Source organism: Tasmannia lanceolata, unplaced genomic scaffold (genome assembly GCF_043159265.1).
Source record: "Tasmannia lanceolata isolate RefF3 unplaced genomic scaffold, GAP_Taslan_0.1 ptg000016l, whole genome shotgun sequence".
In the NCBI taxonomy this organism is placed as follows: Eukaryota; Viridiplantae; Streptophyta; class Magnoliopsida; order Canellales; family Winteraceae; genus Tasmannia; species Tasmannia lanceolata.
In genome coordinates, this window is record NW_027518693.1 from 5,034,882 (window position 1) to 5,055,893 (window position 21,012).

General features: G+C 38.1%; 1 protein-coding gene across 1 annotated transcript; it reads right to left on the reverse strand.

Annotated features, from left to right (window-relative positions):
- Positions 1-7,279: 7,279 nt before the first annotated feature.
- Positions 7,280-19,957, reverse strand: LOC143848106 (protein WEAK CHLOROPLAST MOVEMENT UNDER BLUE LIGHT 1-like). The gene is made up of 4 exons (XM_077356919.1): positions 19,801-19,957; positions 19,642-19,689; positions 10,051-10,731; positions 7,280-9,447 (listed from the first exon to the last, which is right to left on the reverse strand). Exons 3-4 carry the CDS (start codon positions 10,681-10,683, stop codon positions 7,606-7,608), a joined length of 2,475 nt encoding a protein of 824 aa, XP_077213034.1. The 5' UTR covers positions 10,684-10,731; positions 19,642-19,689; positions 19,801-19,957; the 3' UTR covers positions 7,280-7,605.
- Between the last annotated feature and the right edge of the window lie 1,055 nt (positions 19,958-21,012).

A 21,012-nucleotide genomic window follows, 5' to 3' on the forward strand; every position in this document is an offset into this window, starting at 1 on the left:
TACGTGCCTTTGGCTGGGTGGCTTGCCTCCAAAGAATACAGATGGTGGAGTACTTGAGAGCCCGGGAGATATTGATCATCGATAATTGTGCACTATGCTTAAAGGCTGGGGAAACATTTGACCACATATTCATACATTGCAGAATGGCGAGAGATGTGTGGAATAGGATATTGTCCAGGTTTGGCATTTCGTGGATTTTCCCTGCTAAGCTAATGGAAGTTCTGGAAGGCTGGCCTAATGTCCTGTGAAGAAGGAAGGGGATGAAGAAGGAAGGGGAAAATTCTCTTGAATATTTCTCTTTTACTAACAATATGGGCATTGTGGAAAGAGCGAAATGCTCGTATCTTCATAGGATACAGAAAGAGGGTGCTTTTGCTATATAATAAGATCATAGCCTTGTCCATTTCTTGGGCGAGATCTCTACCTTGTTTCATATTTGTATCCACTTATGACTTATCGTATGGATGGCAGGGGATTTGTTGCGACTCATATCGAGAACCCAATATGACAAAAGTTGGCGAGATCTCTACCTTGTTTCAGATTTGTATCCGCTTATGACTTGGGTCACTAAGGTGGGCATTAATGGGCGCTATTGGAGTAGTAGATGAAATGAAGCTGAAGTGCGTGCATCCATCGAGGAATGAAGTTACTTGAGAATGTAGAACTAAACAAGTGGTGGTAGAGGGTAGGGGTACAACTCGGGTCGGGTTCAACCCGAAAAAAGTTGGGTCAGGTCGGTTGAGTTTGTGTCGTGTTGGGGTTCGGGTTGAGGTTTCCCAACCTGAGTTGAGTTTGAGTTGGGTTCGGGCTGAGGATTTGGGCAACCTGACTTGAGTTCAACCCAACATTTTTTATAATTTTTTTTTTTTTTTTTTTTTTTTTGTAAGCTTAAAAATTCAGGTTGGGTTGGGTCAGGTCGGGTTCGGGTTCGGGTTGAAAAAAGGATGCCTCGGGTCGGTCGGGTTGAACCTCCTCGGGTTGGAAATTGGGTCGGGTTCGGGTTGGAAAAAGGATGCCTCGGGTCGGTCAGGTTGAACCTCGTCGGGTTGGAAATTGGGTCGGGTTCGGGTTGGAAAAAGGGTTCCTCGGGCTTGGGTCCAGTCGGGTTGGCCTGAGTTGCACCCCTAGTACTAGAGGGGGGGCTCACTCAATGTGATTCAATGGCTCAACAAAAGTGTATTCTTTATGATAAAAATACCAGCGGATTCTTCTCTATAAAAACCTTACACCACTGTAAAACTCATTCTCCATCTTTCACTAGAGGTGTGTAAACAAGATCTGGTCCATTGATTTAATCAGCAGAAAGAAAGCTACACCGTTAATTTTCCCTAGTCTCATATCTTACAAATGGGATGTCCGTGTAGCATGGGACCAGAGATTATATGGATTTCTCCACGATAGTATACTGTCCGTGTAGCATGGGACCAGAGATCATATGGATTTCTCCACAATATTATACAAGATCAACAACGATTACACATAATGTCCAATGCCACAGTATTGATTTGGAGAGTGGCTCCTACATGTCATACCTCACCCCTCTTGTTTTAATAATCACACTCATTGTTCATCTTCTATGGATTGTGTCAATGTTCTATTATTTTTTATCTTTCCTTGGCCATACAGATTTTCCTCCATTAAGTTAGTAAATAGAAAATTGTAACTCATGCTTTGGATACCAAAAGTCTAAACTCATGTTTTGGATCGAGGAAAAACAAAAGCATGGAATAAAAAAAAAAAATTTATTGATATTTTTTTTCTAGATTCTTTTAATTTTTTGTAATGCATCTCGAGCCAAGGTTGGGTTTTCTACATCCCTACCTACCCGAAAAAAAAACTATCTAGTTTTGATGTTTAGATTTTATTCGAAAAAATCTTAAACAAGGCTCTACGGATCGAAGGCCTAGAGTAAACCGATCGAGGTATTCTAGACGGCATTTTGCCGGACTTTATCGTCAACAATTGATTCAAAAGATCCGATCACGATTCAATCAGTGACTAGAAGTACAGCCTATTCTCACCGGCCCCACCTCGATCAGATGATCAGATGGGATGAAATTAAACCGGGTTAGAGTTTTTTCATAAAGGGAAGTGATATATCCGCCCCTTTTCATTACTTAGGACACCTAGCTGCAGTGTATCTATGAGACTATAACTATGACTGCAAAGGGGCTGTTGTACGTCACATGAGAAGGATTCAACGGATTTGATTGCCACGTACACTGCAGTTGGCTGTCCCAAGTAATGAAAAGGGGCGGATATATTACTTCCCTTTCATAACAGTAGTCCTCTCTTTATTTTAGCTTAGGGTGATGATATTTTCACCCCTCTGCAGTGTGCATTCGCCCCTGGTTAACATGATTTGACATCAAAAACGTCACACCTTATGAGGAGGGGTGAAAATACACTGTCGGCGGGGGGGGGGGGGGGGGGATCATTATTTCCCTGAGCTTACAGTCCCCAAGAGCTAGCAGTGGGAAAATGTTGGAAAATTGATCACTGCCATGACTAATATCATTTCCGCGAGAAATTTGTTAAAGAAACTTTTCTTATTCGTGTGAGCCGGTTATTTTCTTGAAAGGTTTCATGTGACCTAGTTATAAAGATGTTTAATACAGTGATGAGTGCCGTCAAAACAAGGAGCCGGCTCAATTATTGGAATGGGTTTAACGAATTGGATCTCAAGTCACAATCTGCTATGATCCTAATAACATGTGATTCTAATAAGAGAATTCCGCAGATCCTACATTCACTGGTTGAATCAACTTTCGGACGTGTACCGGGACTTCCACCGCCAGATTAAAAATCAAAGCTAATTGTAGTTTCATAATTATTTTAAATTTAAGTGATAAAAAATTATTTTTTTCCACATCTTCAATCATGCCCTTGTACTAAATGGGAAAGATACATTACAACAAAATGTTCATAGAACCCATGAAAATTATTAAAGAACAGATGATATGAGGTTTTCATACTCACTTGTCAATTAGATTTAAAAAACACTCCAGAAGATGGTGGCTGGAAAGCTCATCTCAAAGCCAAATTAAAGGAGTATTAAAGATCAATCAAGTGCAATACATGTAGAACATCATTGAATACTGCTACAAGGGGATGGTTAAAACACAAATAATGAAAACCCACGAAAGATGCCACCTTGGAGGAAGCATATGATTATATGGTTGCAACTTCAATGTTAAGAATTCGATCCGAACGGATGAGCCTTCTTACCTGTACAAAGGCAAAGATACAAATGTTGCCTTGGAGAAAATGAGTTATCAAACCATTGATGGTGTTGGCGGTCAAAACCCACCACCAATAACATCCGCTAATCTATCGCCGGCGAACACATGAAATACCCAAGATCTTGCACTACAAGATGGAGAAAATATATGCCGCCAAATCACAACCTCAAAGCGAGCAAAACTCAAGAAGACAAGAATATACGTGGTTCACTACAATGGGCCACTCCACGGACAAGGCAGGACAAAAATCTACTATTTAGAATCAATACTACAATGTTACCTCCACCGGTAATATCCACCGATAAACCCTTCTCTCCAACCTTCTATGCAACCCTGAAGCAGCCCTCAAATCTTTACATTGAGTATGAGAAAAAACCCCTTTGGAAAATCCTCCAACACAATGCTTCTCTTGCAATGAAGAAAACTCTATGAAGAAGAAGAACAATGGAAAAAGAAGATTATACCTCCAAGAAAAATCATGTTTTTACTTAACCACAAAAGCACTCTAAGAGCCCCCAAGAGAAAATTCCTCTTACCTTGCCCTATCCTTTCTTCTCACCCTCAAGATGAAGAACCTTGATTTTGCTTTACCACGAAAGTCCTCCTAGAGCCTCAAGAGAAAAATCCCTCATCTTGCCCTAGATTTTCTCCTCTCACCCTTGAGTAGAAGAACCACGTTGAGTAACCAAGAATAAGAAGAAAAATCATTGCTCTTATTTCACCACAAAAACTCTCCTAGAGCCCCAAGAGAAAAACCTCTATTTCCTTGCTCTAGATTTTTCCTCTCTTCTCTTCTCTACGTCTCTCAAGTTCTCTAACCTTTCTTTTAAACCATTTCTTGCCTTTATGTATTTACAACATACCCCACTCCAAGAAAACAAAAGAAATACAAAAAAATGGAGTTTTTATATGATGGCCGACCGGGTAATTTACAAGGGCTAGGTGGTTTGCCACCTAACCCTTGCTATTTTGACGGTCGTGCATCATATAATTTCTCCAAAAAAGGGATGGTGATTATACATCACCATTTCAACAGATAGGTCCAAGACTCCAAGTATTGTTCTTACTCAAATGATCCAATTAATCTTATCCTTGTACAAAAATGCAGGAGTATTGTCTTCATTTAATCGAAGGAAAATCTAAGCCCAACCAACATTATAGAGAAATAAATTTTTTAAAAAAGGATTGCAATATTAGCATCACATTGAGAATGCAACTATTTTAGAAATTTGACACTTACATAGGAAAGATAAAACAAAATCAAACTAAATGAGAAATTTGACACTTACATAGGAAAAAAGAACCTATTGATGTTGTGTTCCATCACATGGACGATTTGGATCAACCTATGATATGGTCCATACAGTTCTTTGTCAGCCCGTGCATCGCACGGGTTTTTTTTACTAGTATGTATATCTACTACTATATGGCAGAAAAGAAAAGGAGAGAATTTTGTCCATTTAACACGCAATGTGGATGATTTTTACCGTTTTTTTGCCCTCCCCACATATCTGAACATACTAGCTGTGTGAGGGTAAAAAAGGTATGAATGTTCAGAATTATTTACAAAATATGTGGCATTAACACGTGGCTGGTAATTTTGAATCTTGATTTGCTAGCCACATTCTTCACACGCTACGTCTCACACATCCTTCACAATTGTATGTATTTAGAGATTTGTCTTATTAAAGACTATTTCTTGAAAGGTTGCTAGCAATAATAAGCAAAGAAAGAAGCTATAGTAAAGTTTGAGAGGGAAATTATGGACAACGGGTACCTGGATATGACAATTACGGAAAAACTACTTTGCCTTATTAATTGTTTGAGGATATACCGAATTCCGCACACCTTTAAAAATATTTACAAATTCCGGGCACCTTTAGAGGAACAACAGATTATGGAAACCTCTATAGATTGGAGGGCTAAGATCAGCCTATGAAAATGATTTTATGGGCACAACCTATTGATGTTCTGTTCCATCACATGGACGGTTTGGATCAACCTATGATGTGGTCCGTACAGTTCTTTGTCGAGGGGTTTTTTACTAGTATATATATATATGAGTAAAGTGAAGCTACACCGCCGGCTTAAAATACAATGGGCCCACATTGTTTTGGTGATCCAAAGAATTCATTTGATTGGCCCTCACATAGATAGGGTGTCCACCAAAAATCAGCTCCATAAGATCATCCCAACCCTACGATTTGTGGAGGCAAAAATGAACGTGTAAAAACCTTCACAAATTTGTCCATTTTTGCCTCCACAAATCGTAGGGTTGGGATGATCCTATGGAGCTGATTTTTGGTGGACACCCTATCTATGTGAGGGCCAATCAAATGAATTCTTTGGATCACCAAAACAATGTGGGCCCATTGTATTTTAAGCTGGCGGTGTAGCTAAGTTAGCTACACCGGCGGTGTAGCTTCACTTTCCTATATATATATATATATATATATATATATATATATATATATATAGAGTTAAGTGAAGCTATACATACGTGTAGCTAACTTAGCTACATCGACGGCTTAAAATACAGTGGGTCCACATTATTTGGGTGATCCAAACCATTCATTTGATAGGCCCTCACATTGATAGGGTGTGCCCAAAAAATCAGCTCCATAGGATCATCCCAACCCTTCAAACTGTGAAGGCAAAAATTGATAGATTTGTGAAGGTTTTTACACGTCCAATTTTGCCTCCACAAATCGTAGGGTTGGGATGATCCTATGGAGCTGATTTTTTGGGCACACCCTATCTATGTGAGGGCCCATCAAATGAATGGTTTGCATCACCCAAACAATGTGGGGCCCACTGTATTTTAAGCCGTTAGTGTAGCTAAGTTAGCTACACGTATGTGTAGCTACACTTTTCATATATATATATATATATATATATATATATATATGAGAAAACGGTTCCTACACATATGTGTAGAGAGTTCTCTACACACTAGCTTAAAATACAGTGGGGGCCCACATTGTTTGGGTGATCCAAACCATCCATTTTAAAGGCCCTCACATAGATAGGGTGTCCACAAAAAATCAGATCCATAGGATCATCCCAACCCTACGATTTGTGGACACCCTATCTATGTGAGGGCCAATCAAATGAATGGTTTGGATCACCCAAACAATATGCCCTCCGCTGTATTTTCAGCTAGTGTGTAGATAGCTTATCTACGCTTGTGGGTAGAAACAGTTTTCTCATATATATATATATATATATATATATATATATGGGAAAGGTGTGCGTACTCGGTCGAGTAGATAAGCTTATCTACTTGGTCGGGTTAAAAACAGTGGGGGCCCACATTTTTGGGGTGATCCAAACCATTCATTTGAAAGGCCCTTACCTAGATAGGGTGTCCACAAAAAATCAGCCCCATAGGATCATCCTAACCCATGCAACAGCGGAGGGAAAATGGGGAAAAATGGACAAACACAGCTTCTCCACAAATCTGCCCATTTTTCCCTCCACTGTTGGATGGGTTAGGATGATCCTATGGGGCTGATTTTTTGTGGACACCCTATCTAGGTAAGGGCCTTTCAAATGAATGGTTTGGATCACCCCAAAAATGTGGGCCCCCACTGTTTTTAACCCGACCGAGTAGATAAGCTTATCTACTCGACCGAGTACGCACACCTTTCCCTATATATATATATATATATATATATATATATATATATATATATATATACTACCAGAGCTTTACAATTATCACATATGAATATATAAGTTTTAACCATCCTAATAGTAAGCTTTTACGGAAATAAAACATTTTACTTGACCTATTAAAATTTTCAATATGTATGCTACATTTTATAACCATATTATTATTTAAAAAGCTAAAATTGAAGAATTAATTAAAATACTCAGACAACATGAAAACCACTTTCATTAACTTCCACGAGCAATTTTTACACCATTTTATGCTATTACATGCTAATAAATCACACAAATCTACTTTTGTTGCAACTCTATATCACTTGAACTAAATTTTGGTACCCTCCATTCACATACAATGACAATGAATCTAAAGCAAATATAGGGGTTTCTAGTCGATAAAAATTCTAAGAAATTTGCTCAAATATACATGGAGTTCTTGCAAGCACTATACCATACAGCCATATTATTCTCTTCTCCCCCAACAAAAGCAGACTTACATCAGAACAACATTTAACAAATTATCGTACATAAAACTCTCACAATTTATACAATAAGCACAATTCCGGATCATCTCTTGCTTTCCTCGGGTGACTGATCACAATCCTCAGATTCCTCAACAAATCCCCCGAAAAGAAGAAACAAAGAAAAGAAAGAGAATTCGAAACAATACATAAAAGTACACCAATGTAAGAGCTCACTTGGTAGAATTTGCCTTCCTTCTAGCCAAAAACATAACAATACGTGGAAAGAAAGATCTCTTCTTCTTCACTTTCATTTCTGGCCCAAGGTTCTCCACATTATTTCCTGGCATAAACACCTTCTGGCTCGAAACAGGATGGGAAGGAATCGGAGCCGCATTTTGTTCCCTAACAAAGCTCTTTGGTTCTTTCCTTTCCTCAATGTTCCTTTGCGGGCTTCTAACAGTGTTTACTAGATCAGGAGCTGCATCGCTAGCTTTCCTTCGTTGTTCATGCTCAGCTCTCCACTTCCTCAATTCTTGTTCTACACCCAATTTCCCCTGCTTGGCCTTTTCAGCTTTCTCCATTGCTATTGTCAATGCTTCCTTCCTCGCACGCAATTCCTTATTCGCTTCCTCCAATTTCTCCAAGTTTCTCAATTCCGAGTCCTTGGCCACTTTTATTTCGGAGAGGGCAGCTGCCACCCTCTTGTTCGCATTCTCCTCGGCCTCGTGAGCCATCTTGCTAAGTGCATAGTATTCATCTAAAGAAAGAGTCACTCCATTCGGTGTATCCTCACCTTCAGTGCTCACAGCCAATTCGCTCTCTTGCAAAGCTTTGACCGCCGCCAATGCCAACCTCTCCGATGCTTTTGCCGCCTCTATCTCCTTTAAACTTGCATGTAATCTGCTCTCCGTGGTACTCACACAGGCCTCAACTTGTTCCGCTTCTTCCTTAGCCTTTCGAAGCTCTTCACGTGCCAATTTAGCTGCCGACTTTGCAAGATCTGCCTCTTGAGCCGCTTGCTGTATGGCCTTGGGCAAATCCACCATCTTTTCTCTCGCTTCTTTCTCCTTCATCTGAACCAGTTCAAGTTCTGATTTTGTCGTATTCAGCTCAGCTTCGAGAGATGCCACGGCAACTGATGCCATTCCTTCCCTCTGTCTCATGGAAGCCAGTGCGGCTTTTTCTCTCTGGAGCTCTGATTGGAGTGATACCGCCGCAACTCTCAAACACGCCACATCATCCTTCGCTTTTTCTAAATTTAACATTACTTCTTCATGTTCCTTTTTGGCTGAAGCAATTGCTGCTTGTGTATCTGTTTGATTCTCCTCTTTCTCAGTGCTATCAGTTTCTTGGTTCAACTTAGCTTCCATGTAAGCCGATAATTCGGCTTTCAGGTTAAGTAACAATTGGGACGCGGCATCTTGTTTTGACTGGAGATCCTTCACTGACAAAAGTTGGTCATTCAGCCTTTGTAGCTCCTCTTCTGCCTGCTTAAGTTCCCTCTCCCAATTGAGAGAATCCTGCTCAAAGGTCATGGCGGAAGCAATCCTCTGCTCTTCTGCTTCCAAATGTGCCGCATGTGCAGATTCTAGGGTTTCCTTAGCCGCGATAAGCTCTAAAGTGAGTTCCTCCACTGTCTTTTCAATTTCCTTGGACGCAGATTGTGCCGCCTCAGCTTTCCTGACAGCGACATCTCTTTCATTAACTAAAGAAACATATTCTCTCCTGAGGGCTTCTAGCTCATCTTTCACGGATTTCAGCTCTGCGACTGCTGCCACATGCCGTGCTTTGGCGAGCTCAAGTTGTGCCTTGGCGGCAACACTCGCTTCATCAGCAATTCCTTGCTCCATCTCTTCGACCCTGAGCCGAGCAAGTTCGGAGTCCTGTTTTGCCTGGTCCTCTTCAGTTTGTGCTCTCTCCAGGTTCAGCTTTAGTTCTTCTATGAGCCTCTTTGTGCTATCAAGCTCCATTAATGCTTGTGTTTTCGCATCTTCAGCAGCCTCTGATTGTTTCTTATACGTTGGAATTTCTCCATTCACCTTCTCAAGTTCAAGTTCGACATGCTTGCGCCTCTGGGAATAGCCAATGAAGTTAATTTAAAACCTTGCTATTAAAAAATCAGATACATCTATTTTCAAAAAATAAAAAAAGAATCAGAGATGTCCACAGAAGGTCAGAGAAGAAAATTATCATAAATTCACTCGATGTTTTGAAAATAATGAATATGACGCATCTTAAGTTCAAATGGTCATTGAGTATTATAAAGAAAAGGCAGGAAAAATAAAATTCTTCCAGGAACCACAGTTGCCAAAAATGTGACTAAAAAGTTTTATACATATTGGGTCCCAAAAATGGAGTTAAGAAAAATAAAATACAGTAACTTTTTTTCCCTTTTGAAAGAATGATCTCCATAAAAAAATGAAAATATCTTCTTTTCCATTATTTCTAATAAAAAGTAAATACAAAGTAACACATTTTTTTAGATTCTAAAAAGTTCTAACACAGAGCATGCCATGGTCCTGGTGGTTTGATGTTTTGAAAGCCACTACAATTTGAGAGGAGAAGGCACATACATGATGCTTCCTTAAGGGTCTAGAGTAATGCATAGTCATTTGGAATATACAGTAGAGATAAGAAGAAAAAATATCAAAATCATGACAGAGAAACATTGTTACCTCTACAGTCTGGATCTTATGGGCTTTCCAATCGACAATTCCTCCAAACTTGGTAACAGCCTCTCTGACAGATTCAAAGGGCGCTGCAGTATCGACAAGGCCTCTGTTGACATCATGCTTTCCATGTTCAGAATGATCGATGGGTTCTGGTGTTTTATTTGGAACACTTGCAACCTCCACTTGGGGTTGATGGAGCTCATCAGATACGATGTGGAGGTTATCTTCAGTGTCCCTAATTTCACTGGGGGCATTATTAGGCTTTACACCATCAACCTGAAAATTGGTGATGCCGTTGAAAGCACCATCCTCCGTTGCCAATGGAATATCACTTATTTGTGCTTTTGAAGTTTCTGAAGTGGGTAATGGAATATCAGCTTCTGAGTACCCGGAAATAATGTCAATACCCTTAGGGCCCAATTCAGCCATATTTTCCGATGAATCAAGGGTATCACGTGCAGATGAAATTTCAGAATCTTTTATTACTGTGCTTTGAGGGTCAGGTTCTAATTTTCCATTAAGAATTGGGGAAGTAGGAGGTTCTGAATCAATGTGAGCAGATTCTTTGGAGGATAATGAAGTGGTTGAAGAGAATTCCACTGGAGAAGTTTCTTCAGAATTCCTTGTTTCCTCCATTACACCGCAATAAGAATAACTTAACAAGTTCCAATTCGATATCGGAATCTAGACATCAAAGAACAACAATAATATTAGTATAGTGAGCAATGGAATACATAAACCACTTTTTATAATTTCATAAAAGAAAAGATAATATTATCTATACCCCACAAAAAGTACTTTAGATTTTCAACACATGGAGCTTAATGAGCAATGGGTTAGGTAGAACTGTTTTTACAGCTCAAAATGATAATAAAAAGGAAAGAGCATCCAATTCCACTAAAGGAGTCCAGGATTTCTAGACACCGTCCCTATTAGAAGAAACTAAAATCTTTTATGACGCATCTGATCAATTTCCGGATATCAAAAACACTTCCGACTTGATAAAACAATGTAGGAGTACCACTCCTAGACCTGATGCTGAACATGAAAATAGAGCATCAGGGAAGGGAGTCACAGGTATAAGCAAATAATTATAATTAATATCTCATGTATAGTCACATATAGTGGATAGAACTGGAATTCTCAGAAGCCCTAGCAGTGAGAAAAATGGAAGCAAACGCTCATATACTGGAAATCTAAGCTACACATTTCAAATTGAGATAGTTGGTGAAGCAGGAAACAAATCAAATGGTGCCACTGCATTTGGTTAGACATAATTGTTCCGTGTATAATTCTTATAAAATCAAATATGTTTGCTTTCTTCTTAGAATGCATAAAAATTTTCTACATTAAACCCTTTATTTCTGGGAAGATCAATAAGTGGGTGACAGAGAAGCAAGTTCGGCCAAAAGTATGCATGCAAAGATAGGATAGGAAACAGGGGAAGTAAGAAAAAGGAAAGTCCCGCAATAACTGGAAGGGCATCCAGTAAATCAGTGATAAATGGTGCACCTAGGCTTTATCTATCTCGAAATGAAAAAAAAAAAAAAAAATTGGGGGGAGGCGAGAATCAATGCCCCTTCATTGCAATTCAATTAATAATATGAAGAAATTCCATGAATACTTGTAGTCGTATTAGTAAAGGAAATTAAGAAAAATGAAAATGAAAACTTAAGTATCTGATTCTATTCTACACCATAAAAGTACACAAATACAAATATACCAAACAACACTTCCCATCAAGCCCATATAGGAACGGCACTGGCCCCTTGTTTATACAAAATGTAACTTAGATGTCCTTAGCAACTACTGTCACGTGCAAGAATCTGCTACTTGATCACAGGCCTCACATATGGAGTAGGCATCTCCTTTCGAGCAACCTTCTCTCTTATAATATGATAGAAGAAACCTATATTTTTTCGGTTAATGAAATATCCGGTTTTGCAACACGCATGGAAGCTATTATCAAGTGAATCCCCACAAAAAAGCAGACGTCAAAGCCTATTTGGAACTCTTCCTTAGCCAAAGTTAATAAGTTGTATTTGCCATCATTCTCCTATCAATTTTAGACCATGCCATCAGCTACTGCTTTTCACTTTGTCTTGCCGAATTTCCACTCACAAATAATCAATAAACAAATGTGGATCTCATGTTGCTGAGGTTGCCAAACCAATCAGAGTAACCAGAAAAAACAAATATACTCATTTGTGGCATACAGCGTACATAATTCCTCATTTAGGTGAGCCTTTAATGTATTCTAAGATGATTCAAGGAGAATGCACAAATTACCTCAATTTTCCCACTGAAGATTCATGTTTGGTCAAGTGATCGTTAGAAATATCTACTTTGCGTCTCTCTCTCTCTCTCTCTCTCTCTCTCTCTCTCTCTCTCTCTCTCTCTCTCTCTCTCTCTATATATATATATATATATATATATATATATATATATATTGTCAACAACAAAAATTTATTCAAAAAACAAAGAGAAAATTACAGAAGTGGTAGAGCTTGCCTAGACACTCCTTCCCTTACTAGCCTTATCCACCTCATTGATTTCTCCACGTATATGAGATAAAGAAACATCCAACAACATGCTAATATCTAATTTCTCCTCAAACAGTGTTAGCCAACCTCAAAGGACCAACACTCCATCTTGAAGCCCAAGCAACGGTGATGGAAGAATCAACTTCCACAAAGAGACAACCCAAAGCTCTGTTCTGAAGATATGAAGCACAATCAAATTTCCCTCTTGCGAGAAGAGATGTTATTAAATTGGATTAGACATACACTTTTGGCTCTAATGGGCATTAAAGACATTCCTTAAAGAAAGAAAATACCTCTGGTTATTCATAAAGAGGTTCCCTAACTAAATAGGGACAAGAAGTTAACAAGTCGGTTAAGTAAATATCTCTCACAAACTCATTTTGTAGAAAAGTCTTCTCAGGGAAGGAACCCTTTTGAGTGGCAAAGTTACCCACTCCCTCTGGATTTTTTTTTAATGGTCAAAGATTTCATTAGAACATACCAAGATGGTCAAAGAATAAAGAACAACAAGCAAAAAGCAACATAGCAATACAAAGACGAGAAAAAGAAAGAAAGCGGAGATCAAGGAGGAAGAAAATCGAATTGCTCCAATGCCTCCATATGAACTCTGGATTTAGCAAGCTTATCCGCTTCACCATTAGCCGGTCTTCTAATATAGCAAGCTTACCCACTCCCTCTAGAATTGACGATGCCGAAAGAGTGAATGCTTGTAAATCAATACACTTGTTGTTATCATTGGTGCTCATTCCCTGAATGCTTTGAACTATTCCTTAAGTTAGGATTTACAATACAATTAGATTCAACCCCAATTACAATTTATGATTCAATTCCGATTTTCAATTTGTTTACCGTCCAGCTTGCGACCCCTACTACATCTGCCTTCACAATATTTACTATATTTCGTTCGTTTCTGATATAGCATGTCCCTGATTTTTTAAGTATTTGAGATCCACACTTTGACACATGAGATTCCATAACGAGTAGATACTTCTGCCACACAAATTGGATGTTGATAGCTTTTAGGGAATTGTAAGTTGTAACCATGTCTAGAAACCAATTAAAAATGCTTAAGTAAAAAGAAGGGTGAGAATATTAAAACAAGAATGCAAGCTCCGTATTCATTCACACTCCTCCTTTTGGTAGTGGCACTCCTCTCTCAATTTTACACTTTTGGATTGTATGTTGATAGCATTTTGGGAATTGTAACAGCCTCTAACAACCAAATAAAAAAGGTTAAAGTAAGAGAAGAGTGACGACAAAAACAAAATCAAACCTCTCTTCTCTCTTCTTGGGTTTGATAAATGCAGAGTAGAAACAGAAATCTTTCATTATGGACTAGCTCTGATACCATGATGCTAGATGGAATCAAGGCAATCAAGCAAATAATGAAGATGAAGAAGAGAGAAAAAGAGATGGGAGAGAATAGAGAGTTTACGATGAAAGCACAAGGAGGAAATGAGCTCCTTTGCTATATATAAAGCGTAACTTATTACAAATTATTGAAATACCCTTAATGAAGAATAACAAAGAAATAAAAGGAAATAAGCCATACAAAAACAACTAAATATACAACGATACAAAACTCAATACATTACAACAGTTCTGAGGAAAAATGAATTATTGGATCGCTTCCATAGAAAAAGGAAAAAGGGGTTCTCTGTAAAATCGACATGGAGAAGGCGTACGACAGATTGAAGTGGGGTGTTGAGATGAACAGATTTCAATGCTGGATGGCGATCTTGGATGTACAATTGTATCTGTTCTGCTTGGTTCTCTATTCTGATCAATGGATCTATAGAATCTACAAATCCTTCAGTGGACTTACATAAGGGGACCCTCTTTCATATTTCCTCTTCATAATGTAGCGGAGACCTCAGCAGAATGATCGAAAAGGCCAAGTCTCTCAGTTGCGGAAGGCAAGGCTTCAGATTGGGTAATATAGGTATTGAGGTTCTGCACCTTCAGTTTGCAGATGACACCCTGACTTTCTGCTTCGCTAAGGATAGCAAAATAAAATTCTGAAGGTCATCATTCGGTGCTATGATGAGGTGTCAGGCCAGTGCATGACTTCAATAATTCAATGTTGATGGGCATCAATCTTAGCAACGTGGACCAAGGTCACTTTGACAATATCCTAGGACGTAAAGTGGAGAACCTTCCTAGCATTTATCTGGGCCATCTGATTTGCTATGGAAGACCTAGAAGGCCTCTCTAGGACCCCATTGTTGAAAAGATAGAGAAAAGGCTTCCACGTGGAAGAAGAACACCCTATCTAATGGCAGAATCACTTTGAACAAAGTGGCTCTATCTAATTTGCCCTTATAGTATATGTCATTATGTCGAATTTCAAATGCCTTGCTAGTGTAATTAGACTAGTTGAACAATAGAAAAGGAATTTTCTCTGAGATGATTCTGACCATAGAAGGCGGTTCCACTAGGTCAAATGAAAAGAGGTTTGTCAACCTAAATGTACAGGAGGCATGGGCATAGGAAATCTTAAGATAATGAATAGGTACCTATCATGCAAGTGGATCGCTGGCAAATACGGAGATGTGCATAGACATAAGATAAAAATTGTTTGGAGACATGTCATGAGAGGCCGACCACTTTTCCAAAAAGAAATTAGATCCAGACTTTGCTTAGAAGACAAATCAAATTTAGGACTAACATTTGGCGTGGTTAACCGGTTCTTAAGGATGAATTTCCGGACTTATTCTTGGTTGCTTCAGATCATGAATGCTCGGTCCAAGACTAATTCCTCAGATAGAAAAACAGAGCTAATCGGAGGATTAAATTCCATAGAAACTTCTTTGATAAAGAGATCACCAGTGTTGCCACTTTGATTTCTATTCTTGAGTAGACTTTATTAAGCAATATGGGAGTGATCCGAGATTTTTTTTATTTTTTTTTATTTTTTTTGAATGGCAAGTGATCGGAGAATTTGTACCTTAAATACTGGTGGAGTTTTATTTATTCATTCTTTCTAACACTCTCTCCTATCACTGACGTCTTCATCGCCTTCCCGCAGAGTTTGGAGAATTCCAACCCCACATAGAGCTTGTGCGTTCGCTTGGATGGCCTGCATCAACAAAATCCTCACAGAGGATCACCTTCAAAGACGCAGGATGATCATTGTCGGCCATTGTGCCTTATGCCTCAAGATGGGCGGGACTGTAGATCATTTATTCATTCAATAAAGGTTGACTAGTGTTATGTGGACCTTCGTTCTTCAGCTTTTTGGCACCGATTGGCCCTTCCCAGACAACATCGATAAACGTTTTGACGAGCGGTCTTGTGCTCCTTGACTGACAAGGAGATGGAAACTTTGGGGTTTAGCCCTCTTGGCTTCTATATGGGTTACTTGGAACTTGGAAGGGATGGAACAATCGTATTTTCAAAGGGGTAGCCAAAAACCTTCAAAGTTTGAGTAAGTATATCTTCTCTATGATCTTGCTCTTGGGCCAGCAGCTTATCCGAATTTAGTGTAATTGAGATTAATTCCCTTATAAGATCCCCATATATAGGTAGGCTTAGCAAGATACTATCAACAAAAGTGGCCCTCAAGTGGACTTCTTCATCTCATGGGTGTGTTAAGCTTAATTTTGGCAGGTCTAGTGAAGGAAATCTTGGAATGTTGGGTGTTGGAGGCCTCCTACGTGATTCAGAAGGTGTGACTAAGTGGGCCTACTCCAGCCCATTCGGCCTATCAGATGCTACTAATGTGGAAGCACAGACTATCCTAGTAAGCATTAGTCTAGTAGAGACAAACCTTGACTGCCTCATTGTGGAAAGGGACTCACCCAATGTGATCTGATGGATAAGTACAAGAGCAAGCTTCCCATGGAGAAGTGCGGATACAATTGAAGAGATTCTAGATTGGCTCGTGGGGCATACAGACAGTTTTCATCACGTCTGAAGGTCTGAAAATAGTGAGGCTGATTGGCTAGCTAGAGCCAGAGTTGGCAAGCTAGCGGCTAGCCTTTTGTTTGTCGTGTACTTGACCACCTGGGTCTTTTTTTTAATAAAATCATTTCGATACAAAAGAAGCTACTTAGGATGTGGGTATGGTTCATTAGTGCAATTGACTCATCAAACGTGTTGTTAAATTTAAATTAAGCTCAATGTAAGCTACCAGTCAAATGCATGGTAGGTACCCGATTTAATTGCAATGCGGGTGTATTTCATAACGCTATATCAGAACGATTTGCTACTCGCGCACATAATCTCTTTAGATGGACCCTATAAACTACTTTTTCTGGCTTGCAGACATTAAACAAAATATTCCGCTTGTGCTTGACCAAATAAACTAATTTGGAAAAAGGTTTAACCAAAGAATACAAATTTGGATATATCAAGAGGATTGATTTCTAAAAGAAGTTGGATTTCACATTGAGAGAGAAGAGAGACAGGCATATTCAGAGAGAGCATTATTGCAGATGCAACTCCAAACTTTTGGTGAAAATCAAATAGGTTGTTATGTGTGGCAGCAGAAGGTTAAAGAATATTTTTTCCATTGAATGATGGAAAAAATTATTAGGAAGCAACAGAACGAAATGCGATCAAGATGGTCAGCGGAAAACAAGAAAAAGAAAAAGAAAAGCAAACCAACATACATAAATGGGTTCCTCAAAACGGAAATGCTCTAACAACTAGGGAATCCCTAAAAACACCACCCCTAACAAGAGAGCCTGCCTTCATCATTGGTTGACCGAAAAGAGTTCTGAAAAGTGACCGCATGGCCCTCTATATATTTCAACACTTCATCAAGAATCTCCAAGGAAAATTGTTTCCATCATTAAGCCATCAGATAACGTTAAAGGAATCTATCTCAACCACTAAGGAATCAATGGAATCATGGTAGACGAAGATTTAGAGAGCTTATGCATGATTTAGATCAAATCGGGTAATGAGTATAGGAAAAACAGCACATGAGCTTCTCAATTTTCTGAACAAAGTTTTTCTTGGCGGCTCAAAACTCAAATTGCACTAATCCCTTAGATGTTGCCGCATCTTGAAATGGTATAACTAGGTTGCTATAGAGATTTTCTTTTTATTCTGGTTTCATAGTACTTTTATCTTACAAATATATAATATACATATATGTGTGTGTGCATGTGTTGGCACTTCTAGAGAACTTTGGCCCATGGAGGCCCTTAATTCATTCCATGATTATTTCCAACCAGAAGTTTCTCATTTCTGACATAGAAGCCATGCTTTAAAAATTGAAGTACAATCAAGCATAAAATGCATGGGGTATGTTGCTCCAAAGGTATATGGACATTGTAATATGGAATCAAAAGCATCCAGGTTCATTGCCTTTATAAGTAGTTGAAATCATAGAAGTTTTTGTTTTGAAATGGACTGGCCACTAAGGTCACCTGTGAAACACAACCTGAGGAGAAATGGACAAAAAGTTTAAGGTGGGAATGAGGAGTAAAAGTGTGAACCTTCCAACTAATAAATATAAAGAAGGCCCAACCAACAAAAGTACTCCCTAGCTAACCCCATCAATCCAGTATAAGAAATCCTTGAACCAGCACCTCGAATCAAAATTGCAGGACTAGCAACATGTTAGTTGTACATGCCAAAATCCCCATTTATAATTTTTCATTCAAAATGAATCAGTTAGCACATTTCAAGATGGCAATCAATTTACTCTATTTCCATAACACAAACAGTTCACGATCATGCTAGAATGAAAGCCTTGTAGAAAAAGTACCAACACCCTTGTTCAACACCACATCTTAATGTCTAGCCAAAATCCCATTTTCATGTAACTTATTTGTCAAACACCTTAGATGTTGGAAAGTTTGTTGTGTTGCCTATACAAATTCAAACCATCAACTCTTGAGCTTCCATTGGTATACTGGAAATCTAATATGCAAAAGTATGATGGTGGAAAGTTTGTTCTGTTGCTCATACAAATTCAAAACATCAACCCTTGAACTTCCACTGGTATACTGGAAATCCAATATGCAAAAAAGTTTGGAGGCTGGTAGGTTTAAATGGTCAATAACGAACTATAAAAACAACCCAACATTCTTCTAACATCATATCGTGCGTTTTCCATTTCTTATAGGTAGAATCCAACATAACTTACAACATCAAACTATAGCAAATAAAACACAGTTCATTTGCGCCTTCAATGATCAATTCATGCTAGAGATATCCATCATCAAGTTCATAATGAGAAACACAAACTAAGGCCCTGTTCGTTTCAGATTGTGACAGCCGATTATAAATGCCCAACTGATTATTGGACTCAATTTCATTTAAATTTGAGTCCAATAATGGGTTTAGCACTCGCAATATGTTGTCATAATCTTAGACAAACAGAGCAAAATTAGTTCAATGATTACCAAACCAACAAAGATTAACATTAAACAATTTATTCATAATTACATAGCAAACTCTAATCAAACATAATTTTTAACTAAAATAGCTGATCCAAATTCAATTCAAACATTAAAAAAAAAAAAAAAAAAATCCCAAGTGGACCAATCAGTTAGATCTAAAGCAGCTAATGAGAAACACAAATTAATTAGTTCAATGATTACCAAACCAACAACAATTAACATTAAAATATTTATTCATAATTACACAGGAAACTCTAATCAAGCACAATTTTCAACTAAAATAGCTGATTCAAATTCAATTCAAACATAAAGCAATCCCTAACTAACCAATCAGTTCGAACCTAAAGCGATCAACTGGAAACAGTACTGTAATTTAATCGCGCCACTACAGGGATTTCAGAACATGCTTTCTGAAGTCAATGGACCCAAAAAAAAAAACATCTACATGATGGATTCGTATAAATTGGTGAATTCCAGATTCGGAATTGCTCTCCACATCCATCACACACAGATACAAACATAATCATAAAACAATTTAAAAAAAAAAAACAGAAGTGGAGATTCAAGTCAAATTGACAAAAAAAAAATCCAGAACTAAAAAATGAACAAAAAAAAAAAAAAACAAATATGAAAAGCAAATGAAAATTAAAAGAGAAAAATAAAAAAATTAAACAAAAAAAAACTGAGGTGCTTACTCAGATTCACATAAAGCAAGAGAAAGAACCCGAACCGCTTATAAGTCCCTGAAATTCCGATCAGAATATATAAGAAAATAATAGCTTGAGGGAAAAGAGAGAGAGAGAGAGAGAGAGAGAGAGAGAGAGAATACACGTGTGCAATGAGAAGGAGCGTACCTCTTCACAGACCAGATCCATTTCAAGTAGAAAAAAGGAAAAAATTGTTTTTTTTTTTAATGGAGATTTTGTGGTTTTTATTTTCTTTAACGAGGAATCTGAAAAGTAAAAGGGGGTTTTGTTGACCTGAACCAGAGAGAAATCGTGAGGTGGTCCATGACACACGGCCACCTCATCACTCTCCCCTCTCTTTAGAAAATCCATCCTGTCGAGGTTTGTCCGAGATCCGTAATGACGAAAATGCCCTCCTTTTGTTCCGGTTTTTACGCTCATTATAATAATTTCTCTCATGTCCGAAGAGAGGGGTGAACGGATACATTTTTAGGTCCCATTTGTGGTGTACAAGGTGATTTGGTAGGCTACCACTTGTAGTGAAATGATGAAAACTAGGCTCTTTAGGCCCTGTTTGGATTGCAAGAGAAACATTTTTAATGGAATTATTTTTCTTTCCATGATCATTAGTATGGTTGATTTAGTGAGATGTTATCATAAATTGAAGGCCACTCTAAGTAAAATTTAATTAGGATTGGTTCTAGTTACTTTTTCAGGAACTTTTAAAAATCTTTTTCCTTTACAAACTTTTCTAGAAAATTCCGCAATCTAAACAGGGCCTTAGATTGCAGGAATTTTCTGGAAAAGTTTGGAAAGGAAAATATTTGTAAAATTTCCTACTTTTTTTTAACACATGAAAAAGCGATAACTTGAACCAGACCTATTCAATTTTGACTCGGAGAGACCTTCAATTTATGATAATATCCCTATAATATCCCTCCAAATTATCCATAATAAAATAACTTTCCTCGGAATCATGGGAAGAAGAAAATTTCTCAGGAACATAAAGGTTTTTCTAATAATCCAACCCGGGCCTTAGGGTTTTTTTTTTTTTAAGTTAATGATTGGTGTTGTAATACATGATTTAGTATTAGTTCACTATAATAGTTTTGGACTCACAAGTGGGTTAGTTTGAATTTTAAGAAATGATTATAGTCCAAAACTGATTCTTGGACTCAAAATTAAAGTGAGAAATGATTAGGCCTGTTCGTCTTTTTCCGTCTTTTTCTTTAATGACAGGTGGTGAAGTCTCGCTTTCATATATGTACAACGTGTTTCTGGTTTTTTTTTTTGGTAAATTAATATATTTTTAGACCAAGATTTGATAATTGTACTAACTCATCTTGTCTTTTATTATTTATCCAGCTAAAAGTTCACTGA

Excerpts from the sequence above, each read along its gene's own strand:
- LOC143848106 (XM_077356919.1), bottom strand. The coding sequence starts at position 10,683 with ATGGAGGAAACAAGGAATTCTGAAGAAACTTCTCCAGTGGAATTCTCT. Across the intron at positions 9,448-10,050 it reads ATAAGATCCAGACTGTAGAG|AGGCGCAAGCATGTCGAACT; the intron begins GTAACAATGTTT and ends GGCTATTCCCAG.